At 46.2% G+C, this 19,968-nt stretch overlaps 2 protein-coding genes across 4 annotated transcripts; both read right to left on the reverse strand.

The window, feature by feature from the left end:
• Positions 1 to 941: 941 nt before the first annotated feature.
• Positions 942 to 9,453, reverse strand: LOC307236221 (cytoplasmic polyadenylation element-binding protein 4-like; the record flags this gene model as incomplete). Of its 3 annotated transcripts, none has more annotated exons than XM_080008560.1 (11): positions 9,337 to 9,453; positions 7,024 to 8,205; positions 6,843 to 6,941; positions 6,184 to 6,274; positions 5,333 to 5,383; positions 4,656 to 4,832; positions 4,095 to 4,184; positions 3,862 to 3,980; positions 3,077 to 3,191; positions 2,810 to 2,991; positions 942 to 1,169 (listed from the first exon to the last, which is right to left on the reverse strand). In XM_080008560.1, exons 2-11 carry the CDS (start codon positions 8,107 to 8,109, stop codon positions 942 to 944), a joined length of 2,238 nt encoding a protein of 745 aa, XP_079864686.1. In that variant the 5' UTR covers positions 8,110 to 8,205; positions 9,337 to 9,453. The 3 variants fall into 3 exon arrangements, with proteins under 3 accessions (XP_079864686.1, XP_079864684.1, XP_079864685.1); XM_080008558.1 differs by having other exon boundaries at positions 6,184 to 6,277; XM_080008559.1 differs by lacking the exon at positions 9,337 to 9,453 and adding an exon at positions 8,995 to 9,091 and having other exon boundaries at positions 6,184 to 6,277.
• A 3,516-nt stretch (positions 9,454 to 12,969) lies between these two features.
• Positions 12,970 to 19,628, reverse strand: LOC307236064 (stanniocalcin-2-like). Its single transcript, XM_080008346.1, has 4 exons — positions 19,484 to 19,628; positions 16,956 to 17,098; positions 16,348 to 16,559; positions 12,970 to 16,222 (listed from the first exon to the last, which is right to left on the reverse strand). The coding sequence occupies exons 1-4, from the start codon at positions 19,611 to 19,613 to the stop codon at positions 15,865 to 15,867; spliced, it is 843 nt and encodes a 280-aa protein (XP_079864472.1). The 5' UTR covers positions 19,614 to 19,628; the 3' UTR covers positions 12,970 to 15,864.
• Between the last annotated feature and the right edge of the window lie 340 nt (positions 19,629 to 19,968).

A 19,968-nucleotide genomic window follows, 5' to 3' on the forward strand; every position in this document is an offset into this window, starting at 1 on the left:
ACCTGTAACCCCCAAACTCAAGACAACGTCAGCCTCCTCCTCCTCCTCCTCCTCCTCCCGCCTTCCTCTCTGGTCAACATCTGCATTTGATAAGTTTTTTTTTTTTTTAGGCCAATCTTTGGTTTTGCAATTTACTGGTCACAAAGTGTAGTTTCTTTTTTTTTTCTCCTCTTTTTTTTTTTTTCTCCTCCTCCTTTTTTTTTTTTTTGGACGTTTTCATTCTTTTTCTTCAAACCGAAAACATAAAAACTCTTTGCCGCCATCTCAAAGTTTAAATAAAAAATAAAAAAAAATAAAAAATAAAAAAAAAGACCGAGCAGAGGTTTTCGTCGCCATACCTTCGATGCTAGAATCTGAACGTCCGGAAAAGTTTAATTGTCAAACCATGTTAAATTGTGTTCCTACTCTGTTCAACTCAGTTGTGTTTTTGTCCCCCCCCCCCACCCCCGCTCAACCTTTGGTAAGTTGTACAGCTGTTCTCTAGTCCTGCATGCATAAAATAAAAAGTAACAAAATGCACCCTTCTTTAACCCAACTCCTGTAGTCATACTGATTTCGGTACCGCACACCACTCAAATCTCATGTTATCGACAACAAATGTAAGCAGCTTCGCCAGCTAATGCAAGAAAAGAAATTACAGTCAAGTCAGAAAAACATCTAATTCCAAATCTAATGCATCCATAAACTCATGCACTTAACTTAAAATTCTAAACATAAATGGGATTTTACTTTTTTCTTTTAAGCAATTACTTCTTTTAGAAGGCCCAATTAAAAAATAAAAAAATAAATTAAGTAGTTGTTTTTTTTTCTTCTTTTAAAGGAACCAGCAAAAAGAAAAGTGCATTTATTTTCTATAGAATAGCCCCAAGACCCTCCCTAAATGAATCCCCCCCCCACCCCGTCGGCCCCCTCTTTCGCCCCCCTCCCCCACCGCTCCACCTTCAGTTCCAGCGGAAGGAGATGTGACGCGGCCGGTCCCCGCCCTCCTTCACCAGCGGCTTGTGGAACTCGCGGCCGGCCCGGGAGTGGATGGCCGCCCAGCAGTACTCGCAGTAGTACTGCAGGCAGGTGACATTGGCGCAGAAGAAGGGGGCGAACTTCCCTCCGCAGCGCGTTCCCTGGCACTCGTCACACAGCTGGTCGTCCAGGACGTATGGCTTCACTTCCACCTGGAGGGAGGGGAGGACAGGACAGCGGATTAGATGGATAGTGTCACAGCAGCACAGTAATAAAATGGCAATATGCTATAAAACAGGGTTCATTCTGGCGATACTGTACAAAATGAAATTCAAGGACTCTCAAGTACTATGTTTTCAATTTTCAAGGACGCAAAACGCAATGTTTCAATGTAACCTTTATTAATTACAATGAAATCTTGATCTCATTGTCTGTCTATATATCCATCTATCTATATACACAGATCAGCCACAACATTAAAACCACCGACAGGTGAAGTGAATAACATTGATCATCTCGTTCCAATGGCACCTGTCAAGGGGTGGGATATATCAGGCAGCAAGTGAACGGTGAAGTTGATGTGTTGGAAGCAGGAAAAATGGGCAAGCGTAAGGATCTGAGCCACTTTGACAAGAACCAAATTGTGATGGCTAGAGGACTGGGTCAGAGCATCTCCAAATCGGCAGGTCTTGTGGAGTGTTCAATGGATGCAGTGGTTAGTACCTACCAAAAGTGGTCCAAGGAAGGACAACCGGTGACAGGGTCATGGGCGCCCAAGGCTCATTGATGCGCGTGGGGAACGAATTCTAGACCGTCTGGTCCGATACGATCCCACAGAAGAGCTACTGTAGCACAAAATACTGAAAAAGTTAATGCTGCTATGATGGAAAGGTGTGAGAACACACAGTGCATCACAGCTTGCTGTGTATGGGGCTGCGTAGCCACAGACCAGTCAGAGTGTCCATGCTGACCCCTGTCCACCACCAAAAGTGCCTACAATGGACACATGTGCGTAACAATTGGACCATGGAGTAATGGAAGAAGGTGGCCTGGTCTGATGAATCACATTTCTTCTTCATCATGTGGATGCCGGGTGCGTGTGCATTGTTTACCTGAGGAAGAGATGGCACCAGGATGCACTATGGGAAGAACGCAAGCCGGCAGAGGCAGTGTGATACTCTGGGCAATGTTCTGCTGGAAACGTTGGGTCCTGGCATTCATGTGGATGTTACTTTGAAACGTATGACCAAGCTAAACATGGTTGCAGACAGTACACCTCTTCATGGCAACAGTATTGCCTGATGGCAGTGGCCTCTTTCAGCATGCAGCAATGCTTCCTGCCACACTGCTTTTGCAAATTATTCAGGAATGGTTTGAGGAACATGACATGAAAGAGTTCAAGGTGTTCAAATTCCCCAGATCTTCATCCGATTGAGCATTTGTGGGATGTGCTGGAACAATAAGCCCGATCCATGGGGGCCCAACTTTGCTTGATTAAATTTACCTGGCATTTCATGGTTACAACCCAACATCAGTAGAAAAGGTTTCATGCTTTTAAATATTTTTCACAAGATTTTCAAACTTATTTTTTTTTAAAGGGGTTAATTTGACCAACATAACTGCAGAGTTAAGCTTGTGGGCTCATTCCACTTTATACTTTTCATCCGTTTTGGTTTCTGCACTTATAGTCTTCTTTGCTTTAACATAATGAATTTTATGCTTCATGCGAAGCACTTGGAACTACCCTTGTGTATGAAAGGTGCTGTACAAATAACCCTGTCTTGCCTTCACATCAGATATCAGGAGCCAATAAAAGTTATGATGGCGTCTCATGGAGGACAGGGTGACTCACCCGTTTATCAATCTCCCCGTGCTGCAGCTGCACAAAGCGAGCACTGATCGCCGCGATGTAACTCTGTTGGTTGGAGAAGGCGACTCTCCCGGCGCCTTTGGGATACTTCAGCTCGGGGTCCGTGTCGATCCCGGCATAGCACACTCCGCCGTAGAGACGGTCCATGATCATAGCAAGCTCCACTAGAAGGACCAGACATGGACACAAGTGGTTTGTATAGACAAACGACTTTGGCTGAAACGTTATTTACCAACGCCTTGTACGTACCTGCACGCAGCGGGCGTGGCACTCCCCCGACAAAAATGGTCTTTCTCGGGTCAAGCGGTTGAGAGCCATCCATCACAAAGTCACTGTCGTTGAGGTTCCAAGGCCTGATTTGGACCTAGAAATAAATTTAATGATTTAGTCACCAAGCATCTCCAGAAAGCAGATGATCAGTTTTATAGATCAGTATGAAAGTATATTCTGCAATTTATTTATTTAATATATTTTAATATATATGTATTTAATATATTCATGTTATTCTTGTTAGTCAATTCCATCCTGCCTTCAGTAGATCTCAAGCATTCAAAATAATATTTATAACACACACACACACACACACACACACACACACACACACACACACACACACACACACACACACACACACACACACACACACACACACACACACACACACACACACACACACACACACACACACACACACACACACACACGACACATATTAAAGGAATAAATAAAAACGCTGGTGCAGCACATGAAACCCAGCCTCATCCGGGAGGCATCCCAGGTTACCATGGCCACCGAGACTCTGCTAAACCTCAGAATAGCAGATGAGCATTCCCGCTTGTCGAGTCTCCTGCAGCATCTGTACTCACAACAAAGCTAATTTGCATAGCAGAATAGACAATTAGTTGGCAGCCATTTTGCATGCGGCGAGGTATATCGCTTGGCGCATCTCAGCCCGGCATACGTTTCTGCCACCAGTTCCGTGATTTGAACATTCATCGTGAGGATTACTACCACAGACAGAGACAGACACTCACAGGCTTATCCTTGATAGTGGGGCTGGAGACGCACAGGTACAGCTTGCCGTCCTCCTCGATGCAGGCGTCGATAAGTGCCTGGACAGAGCTCTCGTCCTGGAAGAGCAGGAACGCATATCCTAAAACCGGCAGAGAGGGGGGAATATGCCGCAAGTCATGCACATATAATGACATTAATATTTGAAATGTACAGAAAACACGCAAAGAAGAAATACTACACATTCTTAACTCACCCTTTGGTGGGAAGTAGGACTTGCTCTCTGCCTTGTGGGGCCAGTCCACAAACAAGTGGCCGAATCGACGGAAACTGGCGGTGATCTCATCTGAGAGACAATGGAGTCAGGAGGTCGCAAAGGTAAGATAGAGAAACGGCCTCTCAGTCGTAGTTTAAAATGGTCTCAGACTTGTCCTCGTCTTGGTTAAAAAAAAAAAACAACAACTGATTTTCAGAGCTAATCTATGTCTAAGTGAAGTCTTAAATTAACCCTGGCCAGAGGCAGGCTTATCTTTGGATTAATGGACATGGGCCTCTAGGTCGATAAGGTTGATGTGGACTAAGACCAGCACCAAGACCAGAAGGAAGGAGGTGACTAGTCCTTCATTACCTTAGTCTAGGACTTCCTAGTCTCGAACAAATTCATCTTAAATTAAGCAACGTCTCAGAAAGGCATTTTTAAATTCTGAATTAATTTAAGTAGGGTTAGTGTCGTCCTGGTTTAGATTAAGAACAAACCCTGTCGACAAAACCCTCCCATAACATAATAAGGGGGTGGGGGTTTAGTGTCCTCTTATACCTTCGTCTATATCTGGGGGCAATCCTCCTACGAACACCTTGCGTGAGTAGCGCTCCACGCGTTCCCCATTGAGGTGGGGGAAGCAGTGCGCGGGGCCAAGGCCGGCAAGCCCCTGGTCCCCTGACTCCTCTTCTCCAAAGGAGCGCTCATCCTCCATGGGAAACAGGGAGGAATGGCCTATGGGGACGAGGTGAAAGAATGACTTGAAATGATCTGGTCTGCACATTACGGCTCATGGTTCAACCGTGAGAAGAACTTGTTAGATTTGGAAACTATCACAATGGGGAATGATTCAATTTTGACAACAAATAATCATCATCACAAGCTTGTGGCAAACAAGCCAAGGAGGACATTGAGGCCCAGCTGCAAAAAGGGCCCCCAAAAAAGGGAACATTTCAAGATGGAAGAAGCAGCAACACATAAGAGTCTGCAGACAAAACACACAGGCAAAACAGTGGCAGCAGGCGAACCGCCCGGCCTATTTTTAAGATAGCGTTTAGCAAAAACAGAGACGGACACATTCACACTTTACCTCGTCGTCTGCCATAACTCCTGGCTGCATGTAAGACAATACAGAGCACTATTGACAACTGTTTTGTTTTCCAAGGGGCATACAAAATGACTACAAATCAATACAGGTCCCTTAAAACAGATTTGCATGCATATGATTAACATACCATTAATCGGTAGAGGCCCGTCCCCAGCCTGGTGAGAGAAGCCGTAGCGGCCTACAAGACACAAAACAGGCCATTTCCAATGTGTCTCCAATAGGTCATTAGCTAATGTAGGATCATGTTGGAACAAATTGTGTGCAGTGCTCTGGTCAGCGTAACTGCGACAAATCGAGGAAAGTTGAATACTGAATTGAGGCTAGGGAAACCTGCAGAGTTGCTCTGCATATACAGTAACACAGTGCAAGAGACAGAACACGATTCAAGGTTAATCAGGATTTTCTCTCTTTTCTCATAAAATCTGTGTTATTGATTTGATATAATTTTTTTCCTTCAGCCTAACTGACAGAAAAAACTAAGAATATCATCACATTTAATGGGGGATAAAAGAAAAAAAAAAAAAAAAAACCTAATGGAAGCACATTGCAAAAACAATTTGGAGTGGGCATGGAGCGATGAAAGTGCTTGCTTTGACTGGCCTACATTAGCATAATTTAAAACGTCCTGCAGGTTCTTTCCCTACGATGAGAGCGCTTTCCTGGAGAAGGAATGTGACAAAACGGAGGCACAGTGTTTAATTTATGACAGGATTTGTCAGGCAGAGTTCCAAGTATAGCCACAGCACAAATATTGCATGTGTGTCCAACATTAGTTCAACAGGGAACACAGTACACATTTACACCACAGACAGATCAACTACAATTTGACTTGTGTGTGCAATGAAGAAAACGTATAGACGCAGTGACTCAATTTCCCCTTCTACCTGCTATCAATCGCATGAGATAAACGCTCCTAAATACCATTAAATATTCCCTAATGCAGGCAAAAAACTCAATTTTGTCAGTGTGGGAACCAACCTTTCAAGGAATCCTGCTCAGCCCTCATAATGTCAATCAGAGAGTTCTCGAGAGAGTGCATACTGAAGCCATCAAAGGAGCGTGTTCTCTCCTGCTGTAAAAAAAACAACAAAAAAAACAACGTCATGCACCGATCACCGAACAGCCCAGAAGGCAAGAATCCTAAAAGTCGATTTGAAAATTGATCAAAAGGCAGAGTCAAATGAAAACCAGGCCCGGATTATGTTTCACTGCTCGACTAAATGAATATGAATCATAATTAAATCTCACAATATCAAAAGTTGACATCAGTCCAAAATTAGCGGGGAGCTAATTAACAGGAGAACTGAGAGAAGTTTGTGCCCTCTGGCATATCTTCACAAGTTACAGATAATCATGGCTTTTTCTGTATAAAATTAATACATCTCATTAGATCTCCTTATAAATTGAATATACCAAGTGTAAGATTCAAACTGAGGATTGTCATGTTGAACTAGAGTGGTATTAAAAGCCCAAATAAACGTATTTGTAGATCCAAATGTCGCACACAAACTCCCCGAAATATTTCAGACTACTGAGGCATGACAATATGAAATCACAAAAAATATATATACACATGATGAATCATCAGCCAGTCATACTCCGCATTTGAAAGAAATCCAGAGAATGAGTCATATTACCTGAAAAGGGTAGACACTGTCAGTGCGGCTCATAGTGTCCTCCATCCAGGCTTTGTGGTTGAACCCAGAGCTGTTTCTGGGATACTTCTGTGAGGGGATCTGAAAATACAGTTTGATCATTTAACGCAATTCATATCAGTTGACTGTATTGTATACAATGCCAAATAAAGATGTCATGTACCTGGCTGTTAGGAAAGGACTTCTTTAGTGGAGAAATTGAGTTGAGGGCCGTCATCCCCCCATTAAGCCCCCTACGATATTCCCGCACCCCCTGTGTGCCTCCCCAACCACTGTAGCCCCCACTAGGGCTCCAGGAAGTGGATGTCGGGGTGGAGGGGTTCTGGTAGCTCCCCCAAGGTGAGGGGGGTTTGCTTTGAGCCGGGGCGAGGTGGGGCAACTGGGTGAAGGCTCCGGCACGATGGGGGTGTGGAGGGAAGGAGGGCTGCGGTGGGTGAGGGCTTGCCGGGGAGCGTCGGTGCTGTTGCGCAACGCCTTGATTATGGGGATGGTAGTGCTGGGGGTGAGGTGGAGGAGGAGCAGGATGGTGCTGGGAGACCGGTCCTATCTGAGGGGAGAAACTGCCCCCAGCCCCAAAGCTTGGCCCGGCGTGATGAGAGAAGTTCTGGAACAGAAGTGGCGGTCCGTTGGCGTTAGAGCCAGCAGGGCCAAAGAACCCGCCGACGTCCTCCCCGACCACCGAGGACGGGTTGGACGGGACGGCAGGGGACCAGTTGTTGAAGCTGGTCAAGGACGAAGACGAGGAAGCAGACTGTGCACAGCTGGTGCCCATTCCCAGGGAGTCCTGGTAGTCAAAACCACCGAGCACGGGCGACTCCATCCTCAGCTTTTCCTTCCCGGTGCTGCTCTCCAGTGAGCCCTTCTCTGGCGGATCCTCCGTCAGGGATCCATCAAGCTCCCCTAGGCCGCCGCTCACCTCCTGCTGGGCCGGGGAGAGAGCCCGAGGCTGGCCTTGAGACTTGTCTGGCACGTCCTGGAGGTCCAGACCTTTGGCCTTGTCCGACTCCAGAATCTCATCTTGCATGTTCGCGTGCTGTGCTACTGCGGGGAACAGCCAAGCGCTGCCCCCATTGGAAGAGCAAGCGCTGTTGACGAAGGCGGAGGAGGGGCTGGGGGGGTTGGAGGGATGGTGGTGGTGGTGGTGTTGGAGCTGGGGCTGGGGCTGGAGGTGTGGAGGGATCCTCACGGGGAAAGCAGACTTGTTACCACTGCTGTTCTTCACCAGGACTCCGAACCCGTAGTCCCCCATTTAGAAAACCAAAGAAATCCTCACTTTTTTTTTTTGGGTGGGGTTGGGGTGGGGAGGGTGGGGTGGGGGGGGTTGTCTTTGACTATCTTCTTTATTCTGAAACATTAATAGAAAGAAAGGCTGTGAGAAGAGGGTGGCCAGGGCAAAGGGGTTGTTGGTTTCATCCCACCAAAATAAGCAAGAGATGGGGTGTTTTAAACACTACGAGTACAAAGCTTTCGTTTTCTAGCTAATCTGATGATATTGTCTATATATATCTGAAAGGGGTATTATTTTCATATGCTGCTGTTGGGAGCAAATTTAATCATAGTATACGTTCACTGCAATCATTAACATAAACACACCAATACTAGTCCCCCTATTTACACAAGCAAAGAAGTCCTCAATCCTATTTTATTCCTTTTATGACACATTAACAACCAACAAATAAGGGTGTGAGATGGGGGGGGCGACAAAGGCAAATGTTTTATTGGTGGAACAAACCCAACATTTTAGGTTTTTGCAGCAAAAAAAAAAAAAAAAAAAAAGCCCCACAAAACAGTGGCGGCAGCCCCCCTCCTTGGTCTTGTGATCTGATCAATGCGACTGGAATCACTGAGTGCTTCAGCAACTGGAGGCCTGTGGATGAGCCCCCACCATTGGGAAAACACCCAGTCTGACCAGCCAGTGGAGCTGACGTCTCCAAAGGTCGTTAGCTAACAGCTGCTACCTTCCATGTGCCCCCATTAATAATTCGCATTGCGAGCGGTCAATGCGACCCGCGGGCGAGCCGGCGCGCCGGAGATCCCGCACGGACAGCCCACGACCCCCGTCGCGGCGACGCAGGAAAACCCCGATCGGTGTCAAGCTAGGATGACATTATAACCGACGGGACGGGTCGCAAACCTCGTCGTCGCCGCCGCCGCCGCCGCCGCCGCCGTCGTCGTCGTCGACACGGAGCCTAGAGTCTTTATGCTGGTTGAATAAATTGGTGCCAACGAGGTGTTTCCACGACCCGGGTCGCGGAACGGAGCCCGGCTCTTTAAACGACCTCCTCGGTTCAATGTCACGCAGCCTGCCGATCCCTTTTCCTTTTTTTTTTTTTCCTCCCCCTTTTTTTTTTCCTCTCTCTCTCTCTCTCTCTCTCTTTTTTTTTTCCCACCCGCCTTTCGGGGGGTTTAACCTTCAACCTCCCTTGGATTATCACCGCCGCCCCCCCGGGTGGCGTCGACGCGACACGCAACTCACCTTCAGCTCGGCGTCATGACCCTACCGCTCGGCCGTCGCCATTCTCGGGCTTCTTTCCTCCCCTCGCTGCATTTCTTCCCAGGCGAGCCGGCGTTAAATGGTCTCCTCTCCTCTCGGTGACAGCCGGGCCAGTCGGGAGACACTTCCGGTTGCTTGGCCCCGCCCCCCCCTCGCCGCTTCTCGACGCCGGCCGGGCCAGTCCGCGGGCGCTTCCGGTCGGCGAGCCCCGCCCCCTCCCCAGCCCCCGCCCACTGTTACAGATGGCCGCCGTTTGATTGGACGTTTCGTTTGGAGGCCACGCCTCCCGCCGCAACTATCCTTTTTTTTTTTTTTTTTTTTTTTAATGAACGACAAATGCGTCGAGGACGTTACGCTCCCAAATATGGAGGCCTGGCTCCATGGGCGCTCGGGAGAGGGTGTTTTAAGGTGTTTTGCGGAGCAGTTTTTTTTTTTTTTTTTTTTTTTTTTAAACAATAAATCTGCGGAGAAAAAAAAAGAGAGGGAAAAAAAAAAGTGATATTATATAGTCCGCAAAGACAGAATCTCAGACAGAGACAGAATCTGACCTCACCAGGGGGTCCCAACTGAGCCATACACTAGGCTCCACTACCTACTGTACTCTATGTAGCATACTGTACCGCATACTGTGTCACTGTTCAGGGTTGTTCGTGATGCCGTATTGCTGCGCCGTACTGTTGTATACTGTGCTGTATTATCCCAAACGCTACCTCACTCTATTCACATTCACATTCACATGCCACTTTAATTCACATTCACATGCCACTTTAAATGCACATATCTGTATATAAATAGGCATATTCCTTCTATCTATTCCATTTATTTCAATGTATTTTTATTGTATTTTATTCTATATATTTTTATCTTATTTATCTTAAACCGTTCATCAACAAATAATCATGAGGGATGGATTGGTACATATAGGCCTACAGACAGACAACGGATTGATTGATTGATTGATTGATACGCTGATAGATAGATAGAGTCTCTAGTCTCAAGTTCTCGAGTCGGCGCCCGATCAAAGTCATTTTTGAGTGTCTGGGCCGAGCAGGCCTGTCCCCTAGCTCCAAATTGAGCCCACTGCAAAGCGTCGCATTGCAATCTCATTAAAATAAGCTGCTGCTATTTTCAGCCCGTAATCAAGCTTGATAGCTCGATGTATTTTGCCTTGCTATCCCATCTCCATGCCCGTCCCGCGTGTGCACACACTCGCACACGTAATACAGCCTGCGCTTAAATGTATAGACCGCTGACATTTGCACACATGCAAATACTGAGGACGGCAAACGTTGAGGCCTCAGCGTCCTCACAACCAACCTGCAACGGCAGGAGCAGATATTCATGTGCAGAGAGAGGTTCCACAATACGAGCTGCGGAGACAGTAGATGCCTTTTAAAAGGGGGATATCAGTCAGTGGGGAGAGTGATCATGTGAGACACCACACATCTTCAAAAGAAGACTTTTCTATATTCTGTAGCCTGCGACACCCCGCCCCATCCCCCCATGCTGCAGGGCCAGTCAGGGTAGTTTAACCACACAATGATATGTCTCAGCCACAAGTTTCCATTTTCCTTTTTTCTTTTTTCTTCTGCATAACAGGCTCCAGTTCTAGGAGGAACTGTCGTGCTGTGTAGCATTAAAGGACACGTGTAGTTTCTTTCAAACCGTGCACAACACATACATTTCCCGAATCCCGCTCACAAAAGCACAACTGGAGCCCAGAAGATCTACCAACAACATTTTGTTTTGACAAGCCTTCCCTCTTTGCCTTTTTCTCGTTCGCGATACTTCCCAAATAGAGAAGTGGCGCTTTGCCAATGTCACATGCACACACTCTATTTAACAATTCTGTGGCCTCCGTCAGGCTCTGTGTGTGTGTGTGTGTGCTACAGAATTCTCTAATCTGGTGAACATAATAGAATAATAAAAATAAAAATGTGTCTGAACGTAACTTTGCTTGAGCAAAGCTGTGTCAGCAGGTTTCTTCAACAGTGCAACACCCTGCGCTTCCCCGGGGGAAACCAGGCTGCAGTGGAGGTTCCTGTTTGACGAGTTGCACCAATAGGCAGCGGGGCCGTATGGGGGGGGGGGGGGGGGGGGGGGTAGGACGATTCAAAGGGAATGCTACTGACGGGGGCCCTTAAAATTATTAGAACAGTTGGTACGTTTTTATGGCGCAAACTTTGTCCGCGAGCTCTGGCTCGAGCTGTGAGCTCTGGCTTAAATGGGGCAGCACCGACACATATTTTCTCCGCTGCACGTCCCCGTCTCCAAATACAACAAACACAATTTGTGTGTTTTTATTTTAGATATATTTATTTTTCTCCGTTTCCTAATTGAACGAAACAAAAAAAGCGCCACAAAATCCTTATGGGGCTCAAAATCCCAGGCGGCAGCGGCACCCCTGCCAACAGGTTGACGTGATCAGTGAAACACTGTATATGGTTTCTTTTTTATTTTTTTTTTAATTTGAACTATAGTTAATAATCCATCCAGTCGTCCATGGACCTAACAATCGCTAACAGGGCCAAGGAGAAACGGAGGTGCGGGCCCTTTTCTACCAAAGCTTCTTAAATGATTCATCCACGGAACCTCATGCGCCGACTCATTTATTCATTAGTTCACACTAGGACACCTCAGTGGCTATTCACAAACCACCCCAACACCCGTCTCAGGTTCCTCCCCTCCTGCTGCCCCTTGACCCTCTCTCCGGACCTGATCACATGTTTTCCACTGCAACCTGCATACTATGATTAAAATGACTATTTCAATAGTAATACAAAGCTCTACGTTGGTGTTTATATGTATAGAGGGAGCTGGCTTGATATTGGCTCTCGAGTGGATGATAAAGAGCAGCTTTCTAAGTAGACTATTCATATAAATAAGGGTGATGTATTATCATAAACTAGGCTGGTAGATTTGAGTTTTCTACCTGCCACTGTGGTTGGTTGACCTCTGACCCTGCTTACCTACCGACCTAATATCCAAATATATGTATGGTACTATGAAACCATCTCTCAGCTGATCTTTTATCCTATCGGACACATATTTGTTTATTGCATTTATATTGCATTTATATTACATTTATTATTATTACTTTATTATATTGACGCTTGTTTTGATGTGAGTTGATCTATCTATCTATCTATCTATCTATCTATCAATATATATGTCTGTCTGTCTGTCTATCTATCTATCTTTCTCTCTGTCTGTCTGTCTGTCTGTCTATCTCTCGGTTTCTTGCCTTCATAGCAATTAGCTGAGAGATGTCGCCACCTAGTGGTAATTTGATATTACTACACGAAAATGCAAAATTCTGGACCTGCTCTCGTTCAATAGAATAGTGCACCAGCAATAGGTATTTATAATCATTATCCCTGTAACACTATCAATCGAATACAGATTTTGAGAAAATCCGTGTTATAGAGCCCTATATTTGGACACCAAATATGACCTTAAAAAACCTAAGAATGAGTTAAAGAGTCTAAGTGTTGTCTAAATGTTTATTGAGGAGATAAACAGTGTTTTTTTGCAACTCATAAAACCGGGCACCCCTTGACAGACCCGACGCGTCGCACGCAGTCCGGAGCCGCCGATGGAAATGCTCAGGCCTGTCAATGGGGTGAATAGTTTCAATCCATGAGACTTAAAACACAGCCTGTACCTCAGTGTCAGAACGGAGGGAGAACGTCAAATGAAGATTTTTGACCTCTAGGAATCGGCGACAACCACGGTGAGAGAAACAAAATACGGACAACAATGTTTTAATGATAAGAAGATACATCTATATTCAGAAGCCCATAGGGGTTATAGTAATGTAGGCCCTGTGGCTTTCATAATCTTTACGACCCCACATACCATGTTCTTCGTTGACTGGTGAAAGTTCTCGACGCATAATAAAAGAGGGAACAAAATAATGCAGCGAGGGATCGACCACTACATAACAGAGACATTGTTAGTTTATTTTCCACTTAAAACAAAAGAAAGCAAAAACTCATTCAAGATACTGCAATATAACAAGAGCCATATCAAATCTGCAGACTCAAAAAGATTGTCCATTTACAAACTTACAGTACATTCTTATCAGGATTAGCTTATGCCTTGTAAATTGTACTGGGAATTCATAGAAATCCCAACTTCCAACGTTAAAACTGGACAGAAAAGGTGGTCAACAGAAGCCGTAAAGCCTTGGTGATGAATTTCACCCCTGTTGCTCAGAACAGTCTTTGATTGATCTGGGGTAAAACGTAGTCAAATCTTACGACACTGTGTATAATTTTTTTTTTCTCTCGACAAAATACAATTAAAACCCATTTGACAAGCTACAACATGTAAACCTCTGATTTCGTGAAGCAGTGAGTGCTCTACAGTACAACATGTGATGAAAGATATGCCATCGATGTCATTTTGTGCAAGCTTGGGACTGCCCTGAAACGGTCACATGGTGGTAAAGTGTCCTTTAACCTGAAAGGGGGATGGGGGGTGAAATAACCCCAGGAGGAGAAGAGGAGGTAAGTCGCCACAAAATCAAATCATAATAAAACCATAAACAGTGGGCGAAGCTCTCTGCCCCATCTGGTCTACTGTGCTTTCCTATGCGGCTGCCTGCTGGCCGAGGCCCAGAGGAATTCTCTGGTGGCCTTGGTAAATATAACATTTAGAATAACAGCGCCAAGGCCCCTACGTGTGGATTTAACCCAGTTCCTGGGTCCTCGCTGCGCTGCCTGCGGTTCTAAAGGGGACAAAAGCATGCCTCCATGTCTCCCTTGACCTCAGCCGGGCTTGCAGAGGAATAAAGGCTAATTTGGAGAAGCCGGAGAAGCGCTCCTCTGTCTGGGCTTCTCCCGGCCGGGTGGATCACCAGAATAGATTAATAAGGCCAAAGAAAAAAAAAGTTACATTTGGTCTCACGGAGTAAGCGGAGGGAGCGGGGGATTGTGTTCCGGCGAAGTACAAACAGGAAAAAAATAAAATAAAATAAAATAAAGTCGTTGCAATTATTTGTTTGCTGGGGCGAGGAGAGGGCTGCAAGGCGGAACCACCAGCGAAACGCAAAAAAGATAATCATACAAAGTGCAAGTTGTACATCTTTTGTGGTGCGATGTAGACCCCAAAAAAAGTTCTGAGTCTACCGAAACATCTGAGTCCCAAAATAATCCGTTCATTTGAAAATCACAGGGAGGAGGTCGACGGAGGCACCTTGATGCAACGGGAGTTTGAACCGACACAAGTTTGTACTCGTTCTGCTTCCTGCCATTTGGTGATGGCGACCGACGTAAGGATAAGGCCGACACTTAAAACACAATGAATACTCTTGACCGTCAAGTTAGGGGAACACCGACACTTATATTGCAATGTCATCAAATGGTTTCTGAAGCTACTCCACTGACAAAGACCGTCCAGTCGACCGTAGACTTCTAGTAATCATAGTTTGTTAATCTTATAACCAAGTATTCTATATTTTTTAGTAGCACTAACAGGAAAAACATTGCATTCAAATATGTCACTGTTACTGTAATGAGTTGGTTTCCTATGCATTGACTTTAGAGCAGCTACAGAAAGTGGTGTTTGATGAAATCACAGTTAACAGCGTATTTTTTTTTTTATTTTCCAGCTTTTGTGAGATCCCGTCCGGAGTCGTAGGACGATGTCTGATGTGATTCCTTCCTGTCTGGAGTGACGTGTACAAAGTGTACAAATCCTCTGGCTTGTTGGGCCGGTAAACCTCCCGCACAGCAAATAATATGTGCCAGAACTGGACTTCAAACCTGTACAATTTGTATTTAATCATCAAGTATCTACTGTATAATTACAATACACATTCCCATTTTGAAACAACAAATGGTGTATGTTACATATCTACAGACTAATGTGGGACGGGCGCAATACCGAGAGGACACCGACAGAAGGTACACTATATACTAGTTTGTATATAGTGTACTAGTATTGCATATGGTAACTGTATTTATACAGGTTTATATAAATATAGATAAGTATATTTCTATGTACATTTTCATATTTCAACATTGCATAAAGGATAAAATAAATAATACAAATTTGATCAAACCTTACAGTAAGTATGATTTGAAACTGCTATACTCGAGCCAAAACTTTCTTAACAACTGAAATAATCATGATAATAACAATAATTATTCAATAATAAACAAAAAAAACAAAAAAAAAAAAACAACAAACAAACAAACAAAAACAAAAAAATGTGGCCTACAATCTGGCATAACGACATAAGCTACACCACAATTACCCTGCAAGTTTCTTTTACCATTTGGGGGCTACTGGAATGACTGGAGAGGGAGGAATCAGGACAGAAGAGGTGAGTTTGTTTCCTTTTTGCTCAGCCTGTTCAAGAAATTTCCGTGTAGTGCACGAGTGTGTGTGTGTGTGTGTGTGTGTGTGTGTATGTGTGTGTGTGTTTGTGTGTATGATCATGTAGATGTCAGCGAGGGTTTTCCGTGATTTCCGGGTCAGGCGTCGGGGCAGTCACCTGCGGTTTCACCTCCGGATGTCGGCGGCCTCGGGGTCCTCCTGCTCCGCCGCCACTCCGGCCTCCGGGCTCTGGCGGCGGCTTCCCTGGCTGCGGTTGCGGGGGTGCGCGTTGAAGCCCCCCTTGCTGGGCTTGTCGCCTTGCCGCGGCGGGCGGGGGTGCTCCGGTTCGGGGTGGGACGGCGCCGGGCGGCGGTGCTCGGAGGCCGAGGGGCCGGCGGGGGCCGGGGTGAGGGACGAGCAGAGGCTCAGGCTGTCGCACAGGGCGCCCCAGTTCTGCTCACACTGCAGCCGGACGCTCCGTGTCAGGGCCTCCTTCACCTCCTCTCCACAGCCCAGGAGGATGTTCACCAGTTCCACGTAGGGACTGGGAAGAGGGGGGGGGGGTCACACAGACAAAACATGAGAAACCAGAGAAATACAAGGTGGACCCAAGTTCCAGGGATACAGCCGGAGAGGCCGTCAGAAGGGGAGGCAGCGCCAACGACTCACCCCTTGGGGAAGAGGTCTTGAAAATGGATCATCTCCACCATGACGGCAACGTTCTCCTTAGCGGCGGAGCAGAGGTTGTGCCTCATGTAGCACTCTCTCTGAAGCTGAAACACCATCTCTTTAATGGACCCGCACTTCCTGCTGATGCAGCTGAACTTGTGGCGGAGGCCGTGGGCCATGCACTTCAGAGCATCTTTGATGAAGGACTTCCCCTGCTCACGCGACCCCCAAAAATACATGTAGACACACATCAGCGCACATGTGGAGTCAAGCAAAGGCAAGAAAACATTTTTGTAATAGCTACTGCATTATTCTAACTCCTGTATTATAACATGGCTTTGCAACTGAGGCATGGCAATGCATTTCTTTGGCTGTAATGTGAATTGGTGAAATAGGGTGTATTGATCTGTCCCTGGCCGTGACAAAACAGCTTCCAGTCCTACGTGACGGGACCATCAGATTCTCAGTATTAACGATTGTGCTTTTTTCAAAAACCCGTATTTGCCGGGTGGAGAATGTGTCGCGCGAATGTGTGTTCGCATGACTTTTCTGAGGAGGGAAGCGACGTGACTTGGCGGACACGCCTCAAATCAAGTTCATTTATTTACCTGAGAATCAAACTTTCCGGCATTGTGCAGGAAGGTCATGCAGATTTCTTGCAGCCCTCGGATTTCACAGGAGTTATTCTCAAAGCATTCAAACACGCCGCAGCCAACGTCCCCTGCGTTAACCAGGCAGTGCTGGATCTCAGCTGGAGAGAGCGAGAGAGAGAGGGAGAGCGAGAGCGAGAGAGCAAGAGAGAGGGAGGAATGGTTCCATAAGGGACCTTGTCATCCTTTCTGTGCACAGGCTTATTATCTTTTTTTTCTGTTTACCAGTGTATGTGTGTGTGTGTGTGTGTGTGTGTGTGTGTGTGCATGCGTGCGTGCATTCATGTGTGTGTGTGTGTGTGTGTGTGTGTGCTCATGAAGGTGGGGGGGGGGGGGGGTACGTGCATAAGGGGGAGGAGTGGATCCGGAGGTCGGGAGAGAACTATGATTTCCAGAGCTGAGGGGGTTCCTGCAGAGCAACACTTGGTGACAGAGCTATTACTGTGTCATTCTGCACCAGAATCCATCTGCTCTACCAAATAATATTGAGATAGGATGGTGCATTGCAGAGGCAGGTACAGCCCTGACTTCGGGCGTAGGTAAAACAAACATTTTCATTTTCCGTGTATAAATTGTGTATCAACACAAGGCTGTCGCATCACGGAAACGGTTGAAAAGGGGTTTTAATGCACAGCTGTATATCGACGACAACGCTTCAACAGAGCTTTTACATTACTTCATATTCTTCCATAGATAAGATGCTGCTAAACCGCTTCTCTTCTTTTAGAATAGTTAAATCCGCAGGTGTAAAAGCCTGGATATGGTCAGTGAGAGAAAAATGTATTGCGATTGGGACATAAATGAAAACATTGACTCTGGCTCGCCTTATAGATTTTCATACAACGGGCTTTCCCCTAAGTGTCCTTCTGCCTTTTAGGGTAGCTCTGGAGGACAGGAATAAAACAAATGATAGTGGACAGGAATCATGATGAAAAGAGAGGGAAAGGCTGTTGCAACCCCAAATTGCAGTCTGACAGTGTACATTAGGAAACACGAAATCTGACTTCATGCAGAGGAGCTCTCTAACCGAGTGTCGTGGAGTTAGTGTCACGTCGTCTAGACAACGTTGAAGCGAACACACACGTTTTTATATTGCACGTTTAATATTGCGAGGTTATGCCAAATCCCCCTGATGACAAACTGTTGACTTAAGCCTAATATAATTACACGAGTGATTTCACCTCAGAGCTACTAACTGATGGGCGTGAGAAAACGTCCTTATAGGTTGATTGATTGGATTTGGTCACAGCCACTGCGTATTAAGTGTGATTTATTGGGGAGGTTATGATGATCAACAAAGAGCATCTGTTGGTGTTGCAAAGGGGAGGGAGTGTGTGTAGGCACTGGGTTGAACTTTAGGGGAGCAGGAAAAGTGAGCTGCTGCAGGCAGTGCTTGTGTTGGCATCATGGGAATGTGCTTGGATCGTGGGCCTACGAGCTGGCCGCAACGTGCATTGAATTACACAGTGGTGTTACCATGGAGTCTCCTGTGGAAACCTGCTGTGGATTTGTCTCCACTTTTTTTTTGTCTGGGATGGAAACATAATTTAATTCTCACTTAATTATTTAATGCAGGTTTCAGATTAAAAGCAGTCCCGTGTGTATGATGTGTGATGTCTGGAGTGGTGCACAAAGCACATGTGCTTTGTGCATGCTTTGGAAAGGTTGATCAGATGGTGATCAATGAATAAACGGCAATTTGTGATCGCTAGAGCAAATACTGTACAATGGATTGACTTATTGGACTTATACAATGGATTGACCCCTCTCCAACAAGATGGAGCCACCGTTTCTTTTTGATATGTGTCTTTTGCTGTCTTATGTCTATCTGCACGAGATGTTTTGTACTGCAAGCAGCATTTCCCCAAGGGGAAAAGTCGATCAATCAATCAATCATTCATTCAAACAATCAATCATTAAATTCTCTGCTTACCTGCACAAGTCACTTATATTTGCATTCGTGTCACTACGTAATTCAGTAGTATTGTGCATGTACATCCAGTACTCTATTATTCACACAATCTACCGAGCGGTGTTCTATACTACACCCAAACGCGCACAGCCGCGCGCGTGCGCGTGCACACACGCACACACACCCGCACACGGGCACACACGCACCTACGTGCTGCTGCCGTATTCATTACCTTGTGCCTTATCTATTAATAGTTTACTAACATATTGAATTCCCATCCGCCTGTATTTACAAGATATCCAGTTTCTTCGTTATTAGAAAGGGGAGAATATTGTATATAATAAGGTCCCAAGTTTTTTCTTTTTTTTTTTTTTTTTTTTTTTTTTTTTTTTTTAACAGAATGGCCGAGAAAGGCGGACCACGCCACCAAACCGGCTGCCCCCACATGCATGCCTCCATTTACTGCCACAGAAACACGTGCGGAGACCAACTCGACCCCATTCTCTCCGGTTCTCTCCGCAGACCAGCCCTAGTCCCAATCAGGGAAAAAAAAAAAAAAGCCCCGGTTCCTCACCTGTGTTCTGGAGGGACAGGCGTCCCTTCTGGCTGGCGGGCTTCTCCAGGGGGGCGTCGTGGTGAATGTCCATATTATCCGACCCAAAAACTGACACGACCAGCAGCGCAGTGAGCAGCTTCACCCACATTGTGTTTCCAGCGATCCGGGTCCCCCCTCGCGGCTCGGATCGGATCGGGGTGCCGTGGCGCGGTGCGTCCGTGTCCGTGTACGTGGGAGCGCAGAGTGTGCGTGGGGAGGGATGCTGCCTGTATTTCTGCCCGGGTGTCACTCCAGATGAAGGAGTTAAGCAGGTGTTGTCGGCTCGCGCCGCTCGACCAATCAGGGGGCCGGACATCCCGCGGCCCCGGGGCCGAGGGGGCGTGGCCAGCGGAAAGTGTGGAGCTATGTGAGCCGAAGTATTCATGATGAATTTCAAGTCAGTTGCGACAAACTCTTCATTTGTTAGAGATTAGTCAAGCTGTTGTGTTGCAGGGAAACCCCCC

This window comes from Zeus faber (genome assembly GCF_960531495.2).
Source record: "Zeus faber genome assembly, chromosome: 10".
Classification (NCBI taxonomy): domain Eukaryota; kingdom Metazoa; phylum Chordata; class Actinopteri; order Zeiformes; family Zeidae; genus Zeus; species Zeus faber.